Source organism: Acomys russatus, chromosome 18 (genome assembly GCF_903995435.1).
Source record: "Acomys russatus chromosome 18, mAcoRus1.1, whole genome shotgun sequence".
Taxonomy (NCBI): Eukaryota; Metazoa; Chordata; class Mammalia; order Rodentia; family Muridae; genus Acomys; species Acomys russatus.
Genome location: NC_067154.1, coordinates 10,471,367 through 10,491,881, shown reverse-complemented (window position 1 = coordinate 10,491,881; position 20,515 = coordinate 10,471,367). Strand labels below are relative to the sequence as shown.

The following is a 20,515-nucleotide window of genomic DNA, read 5'->3' as shown; positions in this document are numbered from 1 at the left end:
CCTCAGTCTCCCCGTGCTGGGAATTTAAGTGTCATGCCCAACTCTTAAAATCCTTCATGGATATTCATACCTTTTTTATTAATGCTTATGATTCTGAGAAGAAAGTTGCATGGGTATCTTGTTTTGTCATTGTGAGAGCCATGATCCAAAACACAGGATGGCTCCATCTTCAGCTGTAGGTCTCTTTCAGGCATGGGTTCTAGGCTTGGTTAACCGATAACTATTCAATACCAACAATTTATTTGTTTTCACTCTGGTTGCTTTATTAGTTCTCGCAGGTCAGGTCCAGCCATACTAGCCAATCTGTTAAGCAAACATTCACCAAACTTTGCCTGTTATTTGTAATGATGACAAAATGGCTGTCAGAAATAAATGGCTGCAGGACTAATCTTCTATGGAGGAGTCCACATGCTTCCTGCGCTCGGAGCTGCTCCAGAGTTTACAGCTGTACCTTGCCAGCATGATGCTAGCAGCCTGACACAGAGGGTGCCTTCAGCCCCTGCGTCCTTGAACTCTGCTTGCAAATGGTCATCTCGTAGAGGGATGATGGGTGAGCCAGCTGCTAGTGGACTTCTTGCCACAGAGTCTCGTCTCTGTGTCTAAAGAAAAGACTGAAAGCCACTCCCTCAGGTGTGTCACTGTGGGCTTAGCATACAGTTAACCAGTTAGCTAGCCACACATCTTAGCATATATAGTCCCTAGAATTCTACACTCTGCTCTTTTAAATAATATGCTTTCTGGTGACTTCATAAGCACCATGGTTATTAATGACCAAGTTTTAAAACCAAGTCTTCTTGACTTGTAAGTTTATCCATCTGCCTATTGGACATATCTTCTAAAACCCTTTAAGTCAACATTTCCAAAGTTAGTCAGTTTCACCCCTAAGGAAACCCACATAAAACATTCCAGGAACTTCTTTCTTATTCCACAAAACAAAAAGGGCTACTTTTCCTTAATTGGCACAAATACCACTAAGTTATGAAATTCAGAAGACATTGTAAGTTTTCCTGATTTATTTTCTAAGACTTAGAGAAAGGATGAAAGATTATCTTGCTTTAAAAGTATATTTGTGTTCAAAGGTATGCATATCATTTGTTGAAAAAAATTTTTTTTACCTATACCTATAGCTTTAAGAAGCACAGTTATAAGTAATGCATATATATATATATATATATATCTTCCTAGCAAATCAGCGGCCAGAACATTCAGGAAGGTCTCAACATTAGATTGCCCTAATCCCTTCCAAGACCCTACTTGATTAATGTAATTGATATAATATAAGCAATAGAGGTAGAATAGCAATGAGGAAGGAAGGGTGTTAAGCAACAGATGACAGCCTTCAATGAATTTCTAGAAGACGAGGCAGATGGGAACATGTTGACGGGTAGAAGAGGTGGAAAGATTTACAGTTCAGAATGTGCTAGGGAAGGAACTAGAGGGATCTGGGAACCAGCCTGCTTGTGGGAATCCCAAGAGACTCTGGCCCAGAATTGGCAGGTACAATGGATGAGAAGCGTGAGGAGCAGTACTGAAAAAAAGATTAATTGAAGTCTTATACATGGAACAGTCTGCACCAGTTGGCATGCTATCCCCCTTTCCCAGCCTGATGTTCAGACCAGATGTTGCCATCTAGGTTAAACCCCATTCTGGCATTTGTAAATTCCCACAATCTTGACAGCCGTCTCTTGTCCTAACACAAAGCCTAACAACTGAGACTCTTAACACTGCACAGCCTTGCCCTGCCCCACCCCACCTGACCACACATGAAGTTCTCAAGGAAAATTTCCATCCAGCAAGGAGACTGAGCTAGAGCATACAGGAAACTGATATCATCAATCTGTCTGTTAATTAAGAATCGGATTATAAGATTATTATTATTACTGCAATACTAATAAGTTACAAACAAAACGAAAACCTGGCCTCGGAGAAGTCAGTTATGGACTAGAAGAAATACATATACTTGGTTAGATTTGAGAAATTAAGGAACGGATTCTATAAAAAGAGAACAGAAAGAATAATTGTAAAAGTGGAAATGTAAGGGGTTGCAAGTGGTGCTCAGTCTTAATCTGACTTCTCATGGCCCTACTGAGCTACTGATCTCCACAAGGGGTCTATACCTTGGCCTTGTAAGAAAACAAATGGCCACAATGCTCACTGTGTGTCACCCACGCCACAGCAGACATGCTGGCATTCCCCTAGATTTAGAACAGCCCCTCCAGTGTTGCATGGAATGCTGTCAACTCAGGGGAATGCTGCATCTTAGTCCTGATACATTTGTATACTTCCAGCAGGCAGATTCCCAACTACAGGTAAAGGCACTGTTTCCTCAGGGTCAAGAGGATGGGCTTTGCTTTAGTCTCTGTTGTTGCTGTGAAGAGACACCATGACCAAGACAACTCTTATAAAAGAAAGCATTTGATCGAGGCTGGCTTATAGTTTCAGAGGCTTAGTCCATTATCATGACAAGAGAATGGCAGCAGATACGCAGACATGGTACTTCAGAATAGCTAGGAGTTCTACATCCGGGGCAGCAGGCAGCAGGAATAGCTAGACACTGGACCTTGCTCGAGCTTTTGACACCTCATAGCCCACCCCCAGGAACACACTTCCTCCAACAAGGCCAAGGGGCCTACTACTTTCAAACAGTGCCACTCCCTGTAGGAGCCATTTTCATGCAAACCACCACAGCCAGTGCTATCAGCAAAAACAATTTCTGGTTTTGTGGGCTCTTAGGCCTCTTAAGGGCTTGCATCTGTGAAAATCTGCATCTAGCTGATGAGCTTTGGAGTCCCCTAACGTAGAAGAAGCCCATTGCGATTGGCCTGCAGATCATTGGTAAGCTCAGGAACAGCTGTCTGGAAAAAGCCTTAATGGGGTTCCAGTAAGGAACCTGGCATGTGATATCAGGCTGGGTGGAACACAAACATGCCAGCCTTGAGAGCAACTGTCCAGCAAGTATTGGGCGCAAAGATACAGGTGGTGCTTGAGTCCTTGACCTTTTCTCAAGCAAAATGCTTGTAGAATTCCAAACTTGGCCACAGAGTCCTCGTAAGAGTGATACCATGACTTCTTGTTCTGTCTTTCCTCATTTAAGTCATGTTCCCTTTTCATTTTGTTCACATTTGAGCCTTAATTGGGGGCTAGTCTAGTGCAATGACTGTGCCATCATATAGCAAATAGGAAATAGCTATTAAAGAAGGGGAAAAAAATCTAAAAGACTACATCTAAAGGAAAGCAACAAAGAATCACTATAGAAGGCATTAAAAAAGGGAGAATTCATGTCTTCTGCCTTGACTCCTGACACCAGGGTTGGCTACAGTGGCATCTTCTGATACAGGTCTTCATGTTACTGTCTCTCATTATAATGTCCAGGAGCCACATCTCAAACCCATCATGGTACATCTCAGATGGTTTAATGGGTGTCTGCACTCTGATCTGGCTTTTTAAAAGAGCAACAGCAGAAAAGTAATAGGGAGAAAGGCTTTGTAGTTGTTGAGTCCTGTCCATTATATCTACAATGGTAGGTGGCAGGTTGTGGGAATACATCAGTATGTTTTTGTGCTTGTTTCATTGTTCATTGGTCATCATTGGTTGAGAAAAACCCATTCTGGAGTTGTTTACTTTAAAGATCAAATCCGTTTCCACCACACTCCTCCCCCACATATATGTAAGTGCACATGTGCAATATATAACTGTAGTTAGACTGGAGAATAAAGGAATTTCCAAAAAATAGAGTACAAGAAAAACTTATCATAGGAGAGTTGGATAATCAATCCAAGAGATTTCACTAGAGCTCAGAAAGAAAGGAGGAAATTTTAATAGAAGAAATATAGATAACACTTCTCAAAATTGAAGAGAGGGCTTTTCAAACTGAAGGAGCCTGAGACTACGTACTGTCTTAGTTCCTCCTCAGTTGCTGTGATAAAACACCGTGACCAGGGTAACTTAGGAAAATGCTTTATTGGTCCTAGGTTCCAGGGGGTTAGAATTTAAGATAGATGGTGGAGTGAAGGCAAGGTGGCAGGCAGTTAGAGACCAAGAGTTCACATCTCCATCTGCAAGCAGGAAGCAGAGAGAGCTAAGTCCAAAGGATGTGTGTCCTTTTAACATCAAAACCTACCCCCAGTGACATTCTTTCTCCAGTAAGGCCTAACCTCCTAATCCTCCCTAAACAGCCACCAACAGGGGACTATGTATTCAAAATCTGAGACTTACAAGAGACATTTCATTCAAATAACCAAACCTGGTACATTAGAAAGGCAGGGCACGGGGATGTCAGTGTGAAACTAAAGAGTATAGGAAAGAAGAGTGGGCTTTGCTTAGAAAGAGACAGTTCAAGTGACATCAGATTTCTCAGAAATTAAAATGTTCCTTGGGCATGGAAGGATACTCATTCTGTACTTACAGGGACCACCTGATCATCATAATTTAAAAAAAAATAAAAAATAAAATGTCTCTCTGTGGCAGGAGTCAACAGAGATTTAGAAATTGGTAGCATACGTTGCTAATGGGACAAAAAGGTGCACTCAGTTTTCTCTGGGTGATGCAGATCTGTGCAGAGGTGAATTTGAGAAGATCTGGCTGAATCTAATATTCATTTACCCTTTAACTTAGCATTCCTGGTTTTAGGAATGTCTCAAAGATCCAAGGACAAAAATACAAAAAGGTATGTGTCCAAGGTCATTTATCATATCACTGTAAGGCAGAAACCCAGTGTCATCCAATATGAGGCTTGACTGATAAAGTAGACTGTCCACGAGTAAGTAATATGACAAAGCTGTAGAAAATAGTGAAGAAAACTTCCATATGCTGCTATGGAGTGATGCCAGAATATACTCACATACTTAGCACAAAAGGTAAGTTATAAACTGTGTATAAGAAATAGCTATTGCTTCTCTGTTGAAGTCACATTTTCAAGTAGCATTTGAAATGGTCTCATAGAGGAGATTAAGTCAAAATGAGGTCATTGAGGATGGGCTCTAATCAATCTAACTTGTTTTTATGAGAAATAAAAATTTGGATATAACACCAGTGATGCTTGTGCACAAAGGAAAGACTATGTGAGGACTCAGGAGGCCATCTGCAAAGCAGAGAGTTAGGATAAACCAGCCAGCACCTTCATCTCGAATTCCAAGCTTCCAAAATAGCAAAAATAAAGTTAGCTAGCTGTCTTAGTCAGGATTTCCATTGCTGTGAAAAGACGCCATGGCTATGGCATCTTTTATAAAGGAAAACATTTAATTGGGACTGGCTTACAGTTTCAGAGGTTTAGTCTATTAGAAGCATGGCAGCGTGCAGGCAGACAAGGTGCTGGAGTAGCTGAGAGGTCTACATCTAATCTGCAGATAGTAGGAAAAGCACTGTCTGCTACTGAGCCTGGGCTTAAGCACCTGAGAGCTCAAAGCACATCCTGGCAGTGACACACTTTCTCCCACAAGCCATGGCTACTCTAGCAAGACCACACCTCCTAATAGCGTCACTCCCCATGCGCCTAGCATTCCAACACATGAGTCTATGGGGGCCATTCCTATTAAGCCTGTATACCACTCAGCCTTTGGTAACTTTGGTAGGTTGGTTCTAACAGTTATCTAAAAAAACAAGAACGTGTATATATTTATGTAAACATGCAAAACAAAGTGTTAATTTCTTTTAAAAAAAAAATCAAAAACAAATTATCTGGATGAAAGCATTTGTCACCACACTCTGGGACCTGGGGAAGACAAAAATCAATCCCCTCAGAGTGGTCTGTTAGCCTACACACACACACACACACTCACACACTCTCTCTCTCTCTCTCTCTCTCTCTCTCTCTCTCTCTCTCTCTCTCTCTCTCTCTCTCTCTCTCTCTAATTTAAAAGAAACAAATGAGCTAGGCATGGGGAGGCAGAGGCAGGCAGATCTCTAAGTTCAAAGCCAGCCTGGTCTACAAAGTCTAGGACAGCCCAGGCTACACTGTCTCAAAAAAAAAAAAAAAAAAAGTAAGCTCTCTATCCTATAGAGACTGGTAACTGGGATAGGAAAATGCATGTTAATTTTTAGTTTTGACTTTGGAACTATGCACGTTTTATACATGGCTACAATCAAGAGAATTCTTTAAAAATTACAATCAAAATGAAGCAATTTTGCTGTATCAGCTTTGTGGCTTAACCTCCTTAAAAAGCTTTTAAAGCTAGAAATTTGAATATGTTACTATATACTTAAAGAGTAACAGTAATTATAAAGAAACTTTGAAATATTCATTGATAAGTATAAACAATATTTATTGTCACTAAGAACTGAAACTTCTCTATAAGACAAAAGATTGTAGATCAGAGCTTTTAAAACTAAATTTGGAGCCCGGTGGTGGTGGCAGCAGCACACACTTTTCACTCTGGAGGCAGAGGCAAGCAGATCTCTGAGTTTCAGGACAGCCTGGTCTATCAAGCAAGTTTCAGGACAGCCAGGGCTACACAGAGACCCTGTCTGGGGGAGTAGGGTAGAAAATTTGAAGTTGAAGTATCAGTATGATTTCATTGATATTTGTTATTGAAAAGAATTTTCTAGCCCTTCCCATTGATAATCAAGAAGACCAAGTATCCCTGCCCCCACTGCCATGCCTACCTGCCAGTTAAAAGAGACTTGAGTCCCATGGAGAAAAGGATTCTCAAAGTGACAGCAACATGTAGAAAGTGAGCCTGGGTCTGTACTCAAGTGCAGTCAAGGAAGCTCATACAACTGGGGCCTTATTAAAGAAGACTGTTCTTACAGAACGCTGAAACACAAGGGCAAGGTAGGGAGAATTGTGTACATGTGTAATAATGTGTTGTCTTAGAAGTGCACTGTCATTCCAGTTCACTTTTCTGGAAATGGAGAATAAAGCCTAAGCTCCACTTCAGGTAAATAAAATAGTTGAGTTTTTACCTCATGAGTGAGAAATGGTCATGAGACCTGCTAAAATAATTACATAAATTGATGGGACAGCAAAAGCAAGATTCAGCAACAGATGAGGTGTTGTAGAGTAGGAAAAAATATATTCAGACTACATATGATAAAGGATCCGCAAAATATTTAAGGAACCCAAAAGCAAGAAATAAGCCCAACTTTAAAAATGGGCAAAGGACCTGGATACTGCGTCCCACAAGAGTGTACACAAACAGCCAACTGATACATGAAATGGTGCCCAGTAGTACTAATTGTCAGGGAGAGGGTACTCAAAATGATGAGCTGCCACATCACACCTGTTGGCCTGGGTGTTGTAGAGTGACAGTGGGTTCTGTTGAGAATCTAAAGAAAGGTAGCCATTGTGGAAGACATGTGGCCCAGCAGTCCTGCTTCTGATTCTAAGAAATAAAGTCAGCTTGTCAAGGGGATAGCTGTGCTTCCAAGTTTATGTTTTGTCATAATGGCCAACATGTAGTTAGCCTTCGTATACCTGGAAGGACGGGTGAGAAAGAAGATGTATTTGGACACCATGCAATACTGTCTGCTCACGAGCTGCTGTTGTTTGCAGCAGCATGCGTTGAGCCTGTGTGATGTTGTGCTAATTGAGATTAGCCAGACACAGAGAAACTATTGCAGTGTCTAGCATGGGATTTTAAAAGATCCGAATCAGAAGTAGTGAGTCAAATGGTGCTGTGTGTGAAGGCTGTAGTTTAGTTAGTGTCGACTGGGCACTGTTTACCAGGCATAGCGAAACATACTTCTAATCCCAGCACTTGGACTGAGGCACGGAGATTGCCACAACTATACTGAGGTCCAATCTGAAAGGAAGTAGGAGTGTCTTCTGAAGTAAACCACACAAGGTTTCCATGGTAAAGAGCAACTTGGAAATTCCTGATCACAGCTTAAATGTTCTCAACAAAGAAAGTATGTAACAGATCTGTTAGTTTGATTTAATCGTTGTAAGATATATGTGCAGTAGAAAATAGAAAATCTATCTAATACTGCTTACTATAAAAATAGTCTGTAATTATTACAGCAGCATTACCTAACCCCTATCAAACAATAAAAGACACACCTGTTTTACTGTAGAATAGCCTCATTTGACCTGGGACTAAGCAGAGAGTAACCCTCTAAACCACCCTTATCACTCCCAGCCCCCATCCCAGGCCATCTGCTTTAATCATTCCTATCTGTGCTACTTCCCGTCCGTAATCCCAAAATACTTGGTAATGTTCTTCATCTGGGCTGCTTTTCTCCATCCAAGCCGATCCGGCCATGTGCTTCTCTCCATGCTAACGCATCTTGACCTCCTCTTCCTGGTTTCTCTGCCTGTACCTGTCTCTTTCACAAGAGCTTCCTGTCTCCAAAGCCCTCTAACCCTCTAACCTCAATATCTCTCTCTCTCTCTCTCTCTCTCTCTCTCTCTCTCTCTCTCTCTCTCTCTCTCTCTCTCTCCTGCAAAATTCCAAGCTTCTACATTTATAGTTAACCAATCAGCTTTAAATAGGTAGAGCAAGGGTTCATACAGCAAAGACAGACATACTTGAGAATGTGCTTGTCTGGACAGCAGCCACATCTTGGGGGCCAGTAATAGCATCAGAGTGCATAGCACCAGACTCAGCCCCAATATGGATGTATATGTCAAAAAATTACATTGTAGCTGGGCGTGGTGGTGCAGTTGAGAGGCAGAGGCAAGTGGATCACTGAGTTCGAGGCCAACCTGGTGTACAAAACAAGTCCAGGACAGCCAAGGCTACACAGAGAAACCCTGTCTCGAAAAACCAAAAAAAAAAAAGTGTGGTTTTAATTTGTCAGTTACACAGATTGTACCTGTTAATGCTTGTCAAAACTTAGTCTAATCAGTCTTCGGGGACCTTGTGACCATAGACACCATGACCACAGTCACCGAAATCCAGACTTCAGATACTTCTATGAGACTTACTCTCAAATAAGTGGTATTTTAAGGTCCTTCCACCAGAACCCAACAGAGTAAGAGAAACTCAGAGCTTTACCAAGTAGGTTGTATTTAGGCTTGATTGGGACCCTAAATTGAGCAGCAGTAGGAGGGTATGTAGTGACGACCAGCTAGAGAAGTTCAAACGAAGGAGACAGGGAAAACTGCTAAGCTGTGGGTATTTAACTTTGAGATTACTTTTAGAAACACGCTGTTGTAAGGAATAAGGAAGGGTCCCAAGGATCTAGTTCTCCTTAATGAGGACTCTTGACAAAAACTAATAAAAGAACAGCCAGTATGTGAATGCAGCCAGGAGCCTAGAAGCTGAACCAACCTTGCTGTTCCCAGGTCACATGGCTTCCCCCAGGGTTGGGTACATTTTCGTTCCTGTGCTATAAGGAAGGCATATGCACACATATATATTTAAGTAGATTCCAATTTGGGGCCAGTTTTTAGATCAGGTGATCTCATGGGTAAGATAGCTGCTTAGATGCACTGTTAGGACAGACCTCTTATCGTCTTGCTGGTAAGCCTTACTCACATGTCTTAGTTAGGATTTCTATTATGATGAAACCATGATCAAAAAGTAGCTTGGAAAGGAAAAGATTCACTGGGCTTACACTTCCACGTCACTGTTCATCATCAAAGGAAGTCAGGACAGGAATTCATGCAGGGCAGGAACCTGGAGGCAGGCGCTGATGCAGAGGTCACAGAGCGGTGCTGCTTACTGCCATGCTCCATATGGCTTGCTCAGCCTGCTTTTTCATAGATCCCAGGACCACCAGCCCAGGAATGATACCACCCACAGTGGGTTTGGCTTTCCCCCATCGATCACTAAGAAAATGCCTTACAGCTTGCCTCTTCCAAAAGCATTTTCTTAACTGAAGCTCCCTCCTCTCAGATGACTTAAGTTTGTGTCAAGCTGACATAAAGCTAGCCAGTATGTTCACACTGAGCAGATTTAAGGTAAGCTCAACGAGTTTATCTTCTTTGACATTGATGTTTTTAAAATATATGAGGTCATGGATCAGCTAATTAGCTTGACGGAGCCATACCATACAATATACGTTATCAAAACATAAACCATAGATAACTTTATTTATTTAACAATTTAAATTTTCCTTACAATAATACTTTTCCTCTCTCAAAATAATCGGAGTTTGGAAGAATTAGAATAGCCAGCACCTAGCTCTGGGTATGGCTCAATTCGCATTTGAGCTCCTCTTACTATTTATTCTTTGAGAATTTTTCTCTCAATTTTAAATCTTAAATTTAAAAAAAAAAGAAGAAAAGAAAAAGCCACTAAAAACACAGAGTCTGATTTGTGCTGTTCCTCTGCATCTGAACATGAGGCCTCCCTTGTGGTTTAAACACCCACTGTCCTTAAAGAAAACTGACTTTCCCTCCCCCACGACTGGTCAGTTACAAACAGCTTCCTGCCTAGAGGTGGGACTTGCCCACTTTCCCTCCTTCATGCTGAGATGTTTGCTGGCTTAAACTCCTGCAGGTTTTGTGGGCTCTGTCTTGATAACTGTAGCCTTATTTGGGGTACCCTACAGTGACTCCCACTCTGCACAAGAGGACAATGGGGTATTCAGTTGACATTACTTGGCAGTTAAATGATAGAATTTGAACCCAGAGGCCAAATGTTTCTCTTCTGCAACACATCTGTGAACCCCACCTTAAAATATTTCTTTTCTCTTGGCTTCTACATCCACTGACCAAGCCAGCATTTCCTCATCTAGTCCGTGAACTGTCAACAGATGTTCCATAAAAAAGGAAGTTTAATGGAAAAATATTTAACCCAGCACTTTCCTTATGTGCTTAGAGAGTATTTATGCTGAAAGCTTCTCACCAAATTATATGCTCGATGTATATTGCATATTGCCAAGGGAAACATTCATCTTGTAGCATTCTAAAATTATTTTTGCATGGAATGTTGTATTTGGTTTTGTTTTTACAAGTTATCTATAGATATCTCAAAAACACACAGTTTTGTACCACTTCTGCGTTTTTGAGTCTCATCCTTTATACCATTAATTTCACCTAATTCTTGTAGGCTCGTCAGGGTATGGTCACAGGTGTGTCTGCTAGCCTTAGCATGCAGGAAGCACTGCTTTTACTGGATCCCCTGTCTTATCCAAGGCCCGTGTTAGCTGCTCTTCTCGCAGGGCTGCATATGTCAGTGGCCACCGAGGGTCTATATTGAGTACCTGCAAATACTGCTCCTTTCACTACGAGGCTAGTGTGGAGCATTGTGCTCTCTGTGCATTTTGTCTTGAAGGCTTGTCAGCAGGATGCTGTCTTCTCTGTGCCTGCAGTCGGATGTGCTGTCTGCTGTGGTGACAGCTTGCTTTTAAGCCTGGAGTCCTTAAAGACCACATCTTGGTTACTCTTAGTTCTCACAGCACGTTATCAACTGGCTTCACATGAATTCACTTTCTGGAAGTATTAATTGTCAAACATTTTTGTTTTGTTTGTTTTCTTCAAGACAGGGTTTCTCTGTGTACCAGCCCTGGCTGTCCTGGACTTGCTTTTGTAGACAAGGCTGTCCTCAAACTCAGAGATCCACCTGCCTCTCCCTCCCAAGTTCTGGCATTAAAGGCATGCGCCACCACCACCCAGCTCAAAACATGTTTTCTATTGAAAGTCTGCGAGTATCTTTCATTCCTATTGTTAGTAAGCAGCTTGCTTGAGTTTCAGTATAATGTTTTAATTTGCCTAAAGTTTTTTTTCCATGTGGAACATTTTTAAACAAAACTACTTCTCAGTGCTGGTAGGGCATTCAGAATTAAATATAATCCTGCATTCCATAAGTTGTTAGGCCACTTTTTAAAGTTTTTATGGATATTAACATTTTTTATAAGTCTACTGTCTTATTGTAGCCTTTTTGCCTTTTTTCTTTCTTTTTTGGTTTTGCACGACAGGGTTTCTCTATGTGTAGCTCGGGCTGTCCTGGGACTCCCTTTGTAGTTCAGGCTGGCCTGGAACTCACAGAGATTCACCTGCCTCTGCCTCCCAAGTGCTGGGAGTGGCCTCTTTTACAGTACTAGAGCTCAAACCTAAATAAAGCCTTTTGCATGCTGTATCCATCCTAAGCCTATGTGATCTCTTTAATCATGACTAATTTGTGTATTGTTTGTATTAGTTCATTCAGATTTCTGTTCCCTTTCAGTGTTGGGTAGGCACCTGTTGTCTCCTCAGTGGGCGTAGGAGAGCGCAGCCTCCCATAGCACTTGAGTAGACAGTCATGCTAGATCAACCCCCCCCCCCGGCCCCCATAAGTGTTTTGCCTGTTTGTATGACTACATGTGTGCCTGGTGCCATTGGACACCCTGGGACTGAAGCCACCATGGATGTTGGGAATTTAAGAGCGTTACTCAGAGAAGAGCAGCTTGGGCTCTTAATCTCTGAGCTATCTCCTGAGCCCCTCTATGCTAGATTACTCTTGGGTTATCATGCCTGGTTACAAATCTCATTAATTGGCTTTATCCAACTCCATAGCATCTAGTCTGCCATTTTATTTCAGCAAATTCTCAATGGAAATAAATTCTGTACTTTATTGAGTTTGGATTCATATTTTATCTGACTTTATATAAGTTACCTTTCTGGCATTTGAGTAATTTTTTAAATGGAGTAACTGATTTTAAAGTTTGTTGTTAAAAATAAAACCACAAACTTTAAAAAAACGTTTAACTTAGACATGAATGGGCCTAACCTAACATCAATCTCAAGTTACAATATCTTAATACATATCTTCTCAGGTTTTTAAAAAGTACAGAAAAAAGAAAAGAAGGGCAGGAAAAGGTGTTGATAAATGCTTATATGGGCAAAGAGACATTGCATCCAAGAAGCCACTCCTGAGCCCTATTCCTGAGTTGCCTGAAGTCTCTGAAATAACACCTCTGAATGACTGCACACAGAGGACATGTTCAGGTAACTCACACACTCTCTCTCTCTCTCTCTCTCTCTCTCTCTCTCTCTCTCCCTCCCTCCCTCCCCCCTCCCTCCTTCGCCCCCCTCTATCTCTCTCACACACACACATACCTCTAGCTTATTCTCTCTTTCACCCCTTTTGTTACCACTGTACTCTTTTTCTCTTCCCTTTTCCCATTCGTTTTTATAAATTTATGAATTTGCTGCCAGTAAAGGACTGGTAGTCTGTAGCCTGTGAGGGGTGTAGACGCTCAGAATCTGATAAAATTCTCATCATTTTTGTCAGACAAATTCAGACATAAGATTTGCATGTAACTTGGGAAGATGATTTCTGTTCATCTACTTTTTGGTCCTTAAAGCATTTTGTCACAGTGACTTATATTTGGTTGTACACAGAAAGCGGATAAATGCTTGCTTATTAATATGTAGAGTCGAAGAGTTAACACCAGAGATGGCAAAGCAGAAAGCATTGCCTTGTAACGTTTCCTCAGGATTGTAATCTAGAAACATTTATGAGTTGAGCTGGAGTATCTTAAAAGTTGCTTTAACAAGCCAAGACCAGGTTGATTATACCCTAAGATTTACTCATTTTATGTGTGGATGTTTTGCTTGCATGTATGTATGTGACCCATATGTATACCTGGCACCTGCTGTGGCCAGAAGGCATCAGATCCCCAGAACTGGAGTTACAGATGGTTGTGAGCTGTGATAGGGTGTTGGAAACCAAACATCTGCAAGAGCACCAAGTGTTCTTAAGCACTGAGCCATCTTCAGCCCCTATAATGTCTAAGGTTTTTTTTGTTGTTGTTTGTTTTTTTGTTTTGTTTTGTTTTGTTTTGTTTTTGTGAGACAGGGTTTCTCTGTGTAGTCTTGGCTGCCCTAGACTTTTTTAACTTTAGGCTTAGCTATGTTTTATATGTATCTTTCAGCTTTGACCTAATTTAAAACATGTCACTTGAATGACCAACTAAAAACATTATCTTGGGTAATAGGAGAGATGGAATCTAACAGCATTGACTTAGAATTATAAGGACTGAATTCCTCTAGAACAGTGGTTTTTAACCTGTGAGTCACAACCCCCTTGGGGGTCAAATGACTGTTTCATGTGGGTTGCCTAAGACCATCAGAAAACAGATAATTATATTACAATTCATGACCAGCAAAATTACAGTTAGGAAGTAGCAACAAATATAATTGTACGGTTGGGGGTCACCACAACATGAGGAACTGTATTAAAAGGTCACAGCATTAGGAAGGTTGAGAACTACTGATCTAGAGCATGCTCCTTGTCGAGCTCAAACCTTACTAGTGATTTGCTCACCTGTGAAGTACTGTAAACACACAAAGCTACATGTGATGTTCTTGCCTGGAGGATGAAGCTTACTTAGTCAGAAAGGAGGGCCAAGGGCTAGACTCTGTCTGCAATATATTATATGGGAATTCTTAGAAAACGTGACAGCTACACACTTCAAATTACCCAGAATTCTTATTTTTATCACCTTGTTTCAGGAAATCATTGATAGAATTTGGAAAGTGTGATGTGCATCTTTTCAGCTGAATAGGAAATGTCTCACGCTATTAGACTTTGTCGTATAGGAAGCGCATTAGAGAAAAGGAAACTGTTTTAAGACAGCAGTCTCACTTTTGTAGTCTGCAGTTGTGCGCTTTATTAATTCATACGTTGAACACTTGTTTTCTTAACCTATGGACTGGGGCAGAAACAAGGACAAAGAATGACAGATGACAACAAGACCAGTGTGAATTGTAGGCCGTGTAAGTTCTGAAAGCTTAAAAGACAGTATTCAGAGAGCACATTTATATAAGCCAAACAGTGCTTACTTAGTGCTCCTGCACTGTTCCTTCATAATTGAATTTACGTGTGTTTATATGCCCATAGATGACATCAGCGGAAGTGGTGAGCTGGAAGAAGCGCTCTCTCTTGGAATTCCTGTGAAAAGAAAGAGACTGATACCGCAGAAGGAGGATGCCCCTGAGCTGGATCCAGCTTTGGCTCAGCCTCGAGTGTCTGAACTGTGCAGCTGCCCGTTGCCATTCACTGCTGCTTCTGAGGGAGGGCCGAATGCCAGTGCCAGGGACACAGGCAGTGACAATAGCACCAGAGTAGAAAGTGCAAAGGAGCCAAAAATTGAGAGCAAGACCGAAAGCAGCCTTGTGCCTTGTGCTTCTGAGACCCAAGAACACACCGTGTCCAGTGATCCGGAGCCTCCATGCAGTCCTCAGTTCCAGGATGTTTTCAAGGCTGGTGAAAATGTAGAAAATTCTTGTGAGACCCTTGCAGCTCTAGAGAGTGTGAATATAATGTGTGAAGAGGAGAGTGAATACGTGGCTCCAAAGGGGAGTCCACAGTGCAGCCCTTCCACACCTGACTCACAAAGGGAACATAATTGTTCAGAAGATATCCAAGTTGAAAATATAAAAGCATCCACAAGCCACAGTGAGAATGTAGGGAGAAAATGTACAGAAAATGACAGCGTCATGAGTGGTAGAGAAAGGAAACGAAGAAGACACACTATGTATTGTTGTGAGGGTCAGAGTTCAGGCCTGGAACAAAGCGGAACCCCTTCATCTTTCTATGGTGGGGGAAAGTCTGTAGAAATACATTCAGAAAGCTCCCAACTGATTGACGATCTGCCTGACACCATAGAGCAGAGCTTTCAGAGAACAAGCGGGCAAGCCAAAGTGAGGCGCAGCATGAGACTCCAGAAAGACCTGGAAAGTACAGGCCTTGTATGGCTGACTCCAAGTCCTCCCATTCTCCAGAAAACCAAAAGGAGAATGACGATTTGTACCTCTGACAGCAGAGGACTTGAAAGTACATCCTCCACAGAAGAGACAGTATCCTCAGAACAGAAGCCAGGTGCCCTGCCATCCATCTCAGGCAGTGAGAGCCAGGGTGTTGCTTCTTCCACGCTGCCTGGGAAGAGGAGGAAGAGCTTCTGTGTGCCGACACTCACAGACACTGAGAGTACAACACAGCTACCACGCTGCAAAAGAAGACCCTCTCTCAAGAAGGGAGAAAGCTGTCAATTACCCTGAGGGACCTGGGCACAGGAGAACCAAGGCAAGAACTGACAATTTGACCTGGCATTGGTCCTTAGAGGAAGGGATCCCAGCTTCCTCCTTGCTTTGTCCATCCTATTCAACTGCACTGCCCTGCACGTTTCTAATAAAAATCATTTGAGTTGTGAGTTTCGTCTCTTCTCCCTCCAAATGCTTAGTATGTTTATTAGTCTCTTGTTAGAGCATTCATTTCTAGACCCAACAGTGTGTTTTCTACATTTTTCTTTGTTGTAAGTACCCATTTACCACTGAAGGCTGACTGTTCTGGAACTCATCCTTTAGAACGACTTTTTCTTTTCTTTAGGTTAAATTGAAGACCCACTTTGATGACTTGGTCGTCTACCTCAAATCAAAATTTTCCTTTGGTAATTAAAGGAAAGTGAGGCCCTACATTGAAAATTTTCTTCAGTGACCAGATCCGTTGTTATAAATGAGTATGTACTTAGAAATAACTTTGTAATCATTCTCTCGGGTTGTTCAAACGAGTCACAGGTAATTTAGAATTTAATTCATGGTCCTATTAAATTTATTTTTGAAAAGTAGAAACTTAGAAGTGTTGTAGAAAATTTGTTTACCAACATAAATCATGGTGTTGGTCACTGATTTAAGAGCACTTTCCAGCAGTTGAATATTGTCGCTTGCCTGGTCCCTTTGAGCTAAGCCTTAGCAGCCCCCTAGTCCTGGTGGCCACTATTTAAAAATCTAAACCACCATTTTATGGAATCTGCAAATGGACATAAATCGTCTTATCATTAAACAATGGTCCCAGAAATCCTTTAAATCACTAGCTGTCCTTCAGCCTGATAGCAGAAACATGTTAACAAATAGAGCTCCCTATAAATAACCCACCAGGGGAGAAAGCTCCTGCTGGGCGGCCCATTTCCCCCTCAGAGGTGGAGCTATTTGTTACCGCCTTGGCACCGCCAGGTCTGGAGACCCCGCTGAGAAGGACTGATGTATTTTACATTAACAGGCAAAGTGATCCCCAATTTCTTCTGCTCAATGGTGAATTGTCCAAAACTTCTTTTATCTCTACATGTAAATCATTTGTGGACTTTTCTTTCCCATGTATGTGATCACTAGGTCAGTACCACTGACCAAAAAGATGAAGAATTAACTAGTTTGGAAACTTTTCAGGTTGGGTAACTTTTTAAGGGGGAGGAGGGAGGCCCAAACACACAAGCTTAGAACCATGTTAAATGGTCTTGGGTTTATTTTGCTCTTGTTTGAGATAAAGCGCGAAAGCTATTGATCGCTAACTGAGCTGCATCTGATGGACAACTGTTTACACACCGAGTTCTCATAAAGTGCGGGCTGATTGATTCATGTGTTAATGAATACTTGGTCTCATTTTCTACATTAAACCTAATTTTCTACATTAAACCTAAAATTAGATTCGTTCCAAAATGTGTGGTTATAAATGCTTGGTGTTTATAGGCATCCCTTAGAACAGTGGCTCTCAACCTTCCTAATGCTGCAACCCTTTAATATAGTTCCTCGTGTTGTAATGACTGCCCCAAGCATAAAATTATTTTTGTTGTGACTTTATAACTAATTTTGCTAGTTATAAATCATAAATATGTGTTTTCTAGTGGCTTTAGGTGACCCTGTGAAAAGGTGGTTCCCTCTCAGAGGGGTCATGACCCACAGATTGAGAGCCTTAGACATAATCTATGTCTCACCTGTATCAGAGGCTTATTGTAAAGTTCACTTCTGTGTTTGATTATGCTTGCTGCCTCTACCCCTCTCCTGCTTCTTTTCATCAATGGTAAAATGAAAAGCACTTTCCTGCCTTACTCTTTTTTTTCTAGAAATCTAACCCTGGATGTTTAACTTGGAATGTCTTCCTTGCTTCTGTCCTTGCAGATTCTCATTTCTTCCAGAAGATGGCAGTGTGGTTCCTACGGTTTTCCTTCCACGTGCAACCCTGTGGCCCAGGGTTACTTGTACCTGCTGTTGCTTGAACTTCCCAATATTTTTACTGAGTTCTTATCCGGAATTTATGAGGGTATGTGGAGAAAGCAGAGAGCACATTGAGATGAAGTATAAGCAGTATTCTGTATAGAGAAACTCAGCTGCCGTGCTTCTAGATTGCTGTGCAGGTGTGGTTGATACCTAGACCATTCTGCAGCATCTGTGCTACAGAGTCCATGACTGTCAGTCTCACTGCAGACAGCCCTAGGCTCGGCCTTTCAGCCCTTTGTGGAATTATATATTTGTATATCTATGGCCGTGTCCTCTTGTGTGGATTCTGGAAAGTTCCTCTGATATACAGCTGGCATCTTGGCCTTTCATTTTCTCCCATCCCACATGATACACTCTGTGCGTATTCTTCCTTACTCGTCTGCTCTGACTGGAGCGTCAGGACGAGGGCGCAGCTCTGAGTCGGCAGGGCAAGGACAGTGTGGTCGATAATGCCTGATTCACACTTTATATTGAAAGCATTATTTTTTAAAGTTCAGTTTATTAAAGTAAAACAACTTACTAGAGTTAACTTTTTCTTTTCTTCAATGGCTCATGGCTTTTGTATGCTAGGGGTAGCCTGGCCTGGTGTTTCACGTCTATAATACCATCACTGGGGAGGCAGAGTCAGGAGGATTTTTGTGGGTTCAAAGGCAGCCTAGGACATTTAGTGAGATCCAGGTTTTTCTGATCTGTCTCAAAGAGCCAAAAGAAAAAATATTTCCCAGGCTCAAAGATTTTCTAGACTTTTCATGGTTATATTTCTTGATTCAATTTTCCATCTACTTGGAGTTAGTTTCTGTGTGCCATAGAGGTTCAGTGGCCTTTTGTTTGTTTTAAGTGGAAGTCAGCCAGCATCGTCTGTTGAAAAGCCTATTTTATTCATTGACTTGTGTTGATACCTTTGTTGAAATCGTATGAGTCTGTATCTGGGTCTGTTGGTCCCCAGCGTCACTACATTTTGAAGGCTCTTCCCTTTTGGCTGTGAATTTTATCACCGGTTCCTTATGGGGATGGGGACAGACTAGAAGCCATCTGAAGCAAAGGGTTAACCAAATCTCTCTGGGGCCTTCACCTTACCCAAAGCATGCTCCCTTTTGGAGACATGAGGCAGCAGTAAAAGCATCCAGGGAAAGGGTGGGAGGCCAACTGCCCTGGGTCAGTTCCTGAGCCCAGTGAAAGTTTGCTGTGCTTGACTATAAAACTGTCTTTCCGGGCTCAAAATGTAACCCCAAGACTTGAGAATTGTTTCTTAACATAGGCAAATTTCTCTGCACCAAATCATCCAGGTAGGAAAACTATTAATCACTGACCAGCCATTTATTCAGCAACTACTGTATGCAGACATTGTTTCTAAGTATTTGGATGCTCTGTTTCTCTGAGAAGCATATTGACGATGTAGGGCAGGCTGGTAAAGGCAATCCCCAAGTCAGTCTCCATGGGGCAAGGCTGCTGTGCTTCCCAGGAGGTCTTGAAAAGGCACATTCTGTACAAATGCCCTTTCACTCTCAGTGGTTGGAAGCTGTGTGTGTAGGTGGCTTCATCACCTGTAGGTGTGTGTTGTGTATTTTTTTCCCCCTTCTGTTATGCTTTAACCAGTGAGTACCTCTTGGTGAGGCATAAATTTGAAAGACTAGTACTGAATTGTTGGGATTTGGTTGGTTGGTTGCTTGCTTGGTTGGTTGGTTGGTCGGTCGGTTGGTTGGTTGGTTGGTTTTTCAAGACAGGATTTCTCTGTAGCTGTGGCTGTCCTAGACTCACTTTGTAAACCAAGCTGGTCTCAAACTTAGAGATGTGCCTGCACCTGCCTCCCTGAGTGCTGGGGTTATAGGCACACGTTTCTGCGCTTGCTGCTAGTACTGATTTGAGCATAACAAACATGTAAAGGCATGACTCGACTTCATACACCTTGTAAGTCTCCTGCTGCCTGCGCTCTGTCTCAGGCGGTCTTATTCTTTCTTGCTGGGTTTGAAGGCCTAGAGCAAGTGAAGTTGCTGTTAAATTCAAATAAGTAATTGTGCACGAGCACAGAGCAGAATTTTTCTTAAAATCACTGGAGAATTGCATGCATGGCTTTGATTTGGCTGTATAGACTGACTATAGCATGCTAGGGCCTAACACCTTCAAGTGTGTCCAGTGGGCATTTTTTAATCCTTTTTTTTTTTTTTTTGATTCAGCAGTAGCCTAATTGCTGAATTAAAGAGATGAATAATTCCTGTCATTGAATGAACATTTTTTTCTACCTCTTCAACTGAGGTCAGACTCCAAAAATGTATTAGAGAAGAGATTGGGATTTAGGTATTTTCTGGAAGTTTCTGTGTTTTAGTATGTTAAGCATGATGACATATGAAAAGGTAAAGGACAGTTGAGATTTCCAAGGCCTTATGTGTAAACCTAAGGTTTTGATCTCTGGAATTTCAAAGAAGCTACTAGTCGTTGATTTTTGTAGTCTTAGTCACCCTACTTAAATATACTTTAAGTTTTTCTGCTGCTTTGTGATATTTCATAATCTTACCAGCTTTGATCGGGCACAATCATTTAAAACCCTCACTGCATCTCCAGTGTTCTGATATCCTGGGTATCTGTTGGTAAACAAAGCTAAATGGCATTTCCTTCTCTGAAGGTACCTTAGGTGTTTACAAAACCATTCTTCCAAATGTC

The 20,515-nt window shown here is 41.7% G+C and overlaps 1 protein-coding gene across 1 annotated transcript in view; it reads left to right on the top strand.

The window, feature by feature from the left end:
* The window catches only part of Cdca2 (cell division cycle associated 2), a 39,455-nt gene extending 23,079 nt beyond the window's left edge, over positions 1-16,376 (top strand). The window contains exons 14-15 of the mRNA XM_051160757.1: positions 12,640-12,811; positions 14,709-16,376. Coding sequence (XP_051016714.1) covers positions 12,640-12,811; positions 14,709-15,868 — 1,332 coding nt within the window. The 3' untranslated portion in view covers positions 15,869-16,376. The remainder of the gene's footprint in view (positions 1-12,639; positions 12,812-14,708) is intronic.
* Positions 16,377-20,515: the final 4,139 nt, after the last annotated feature.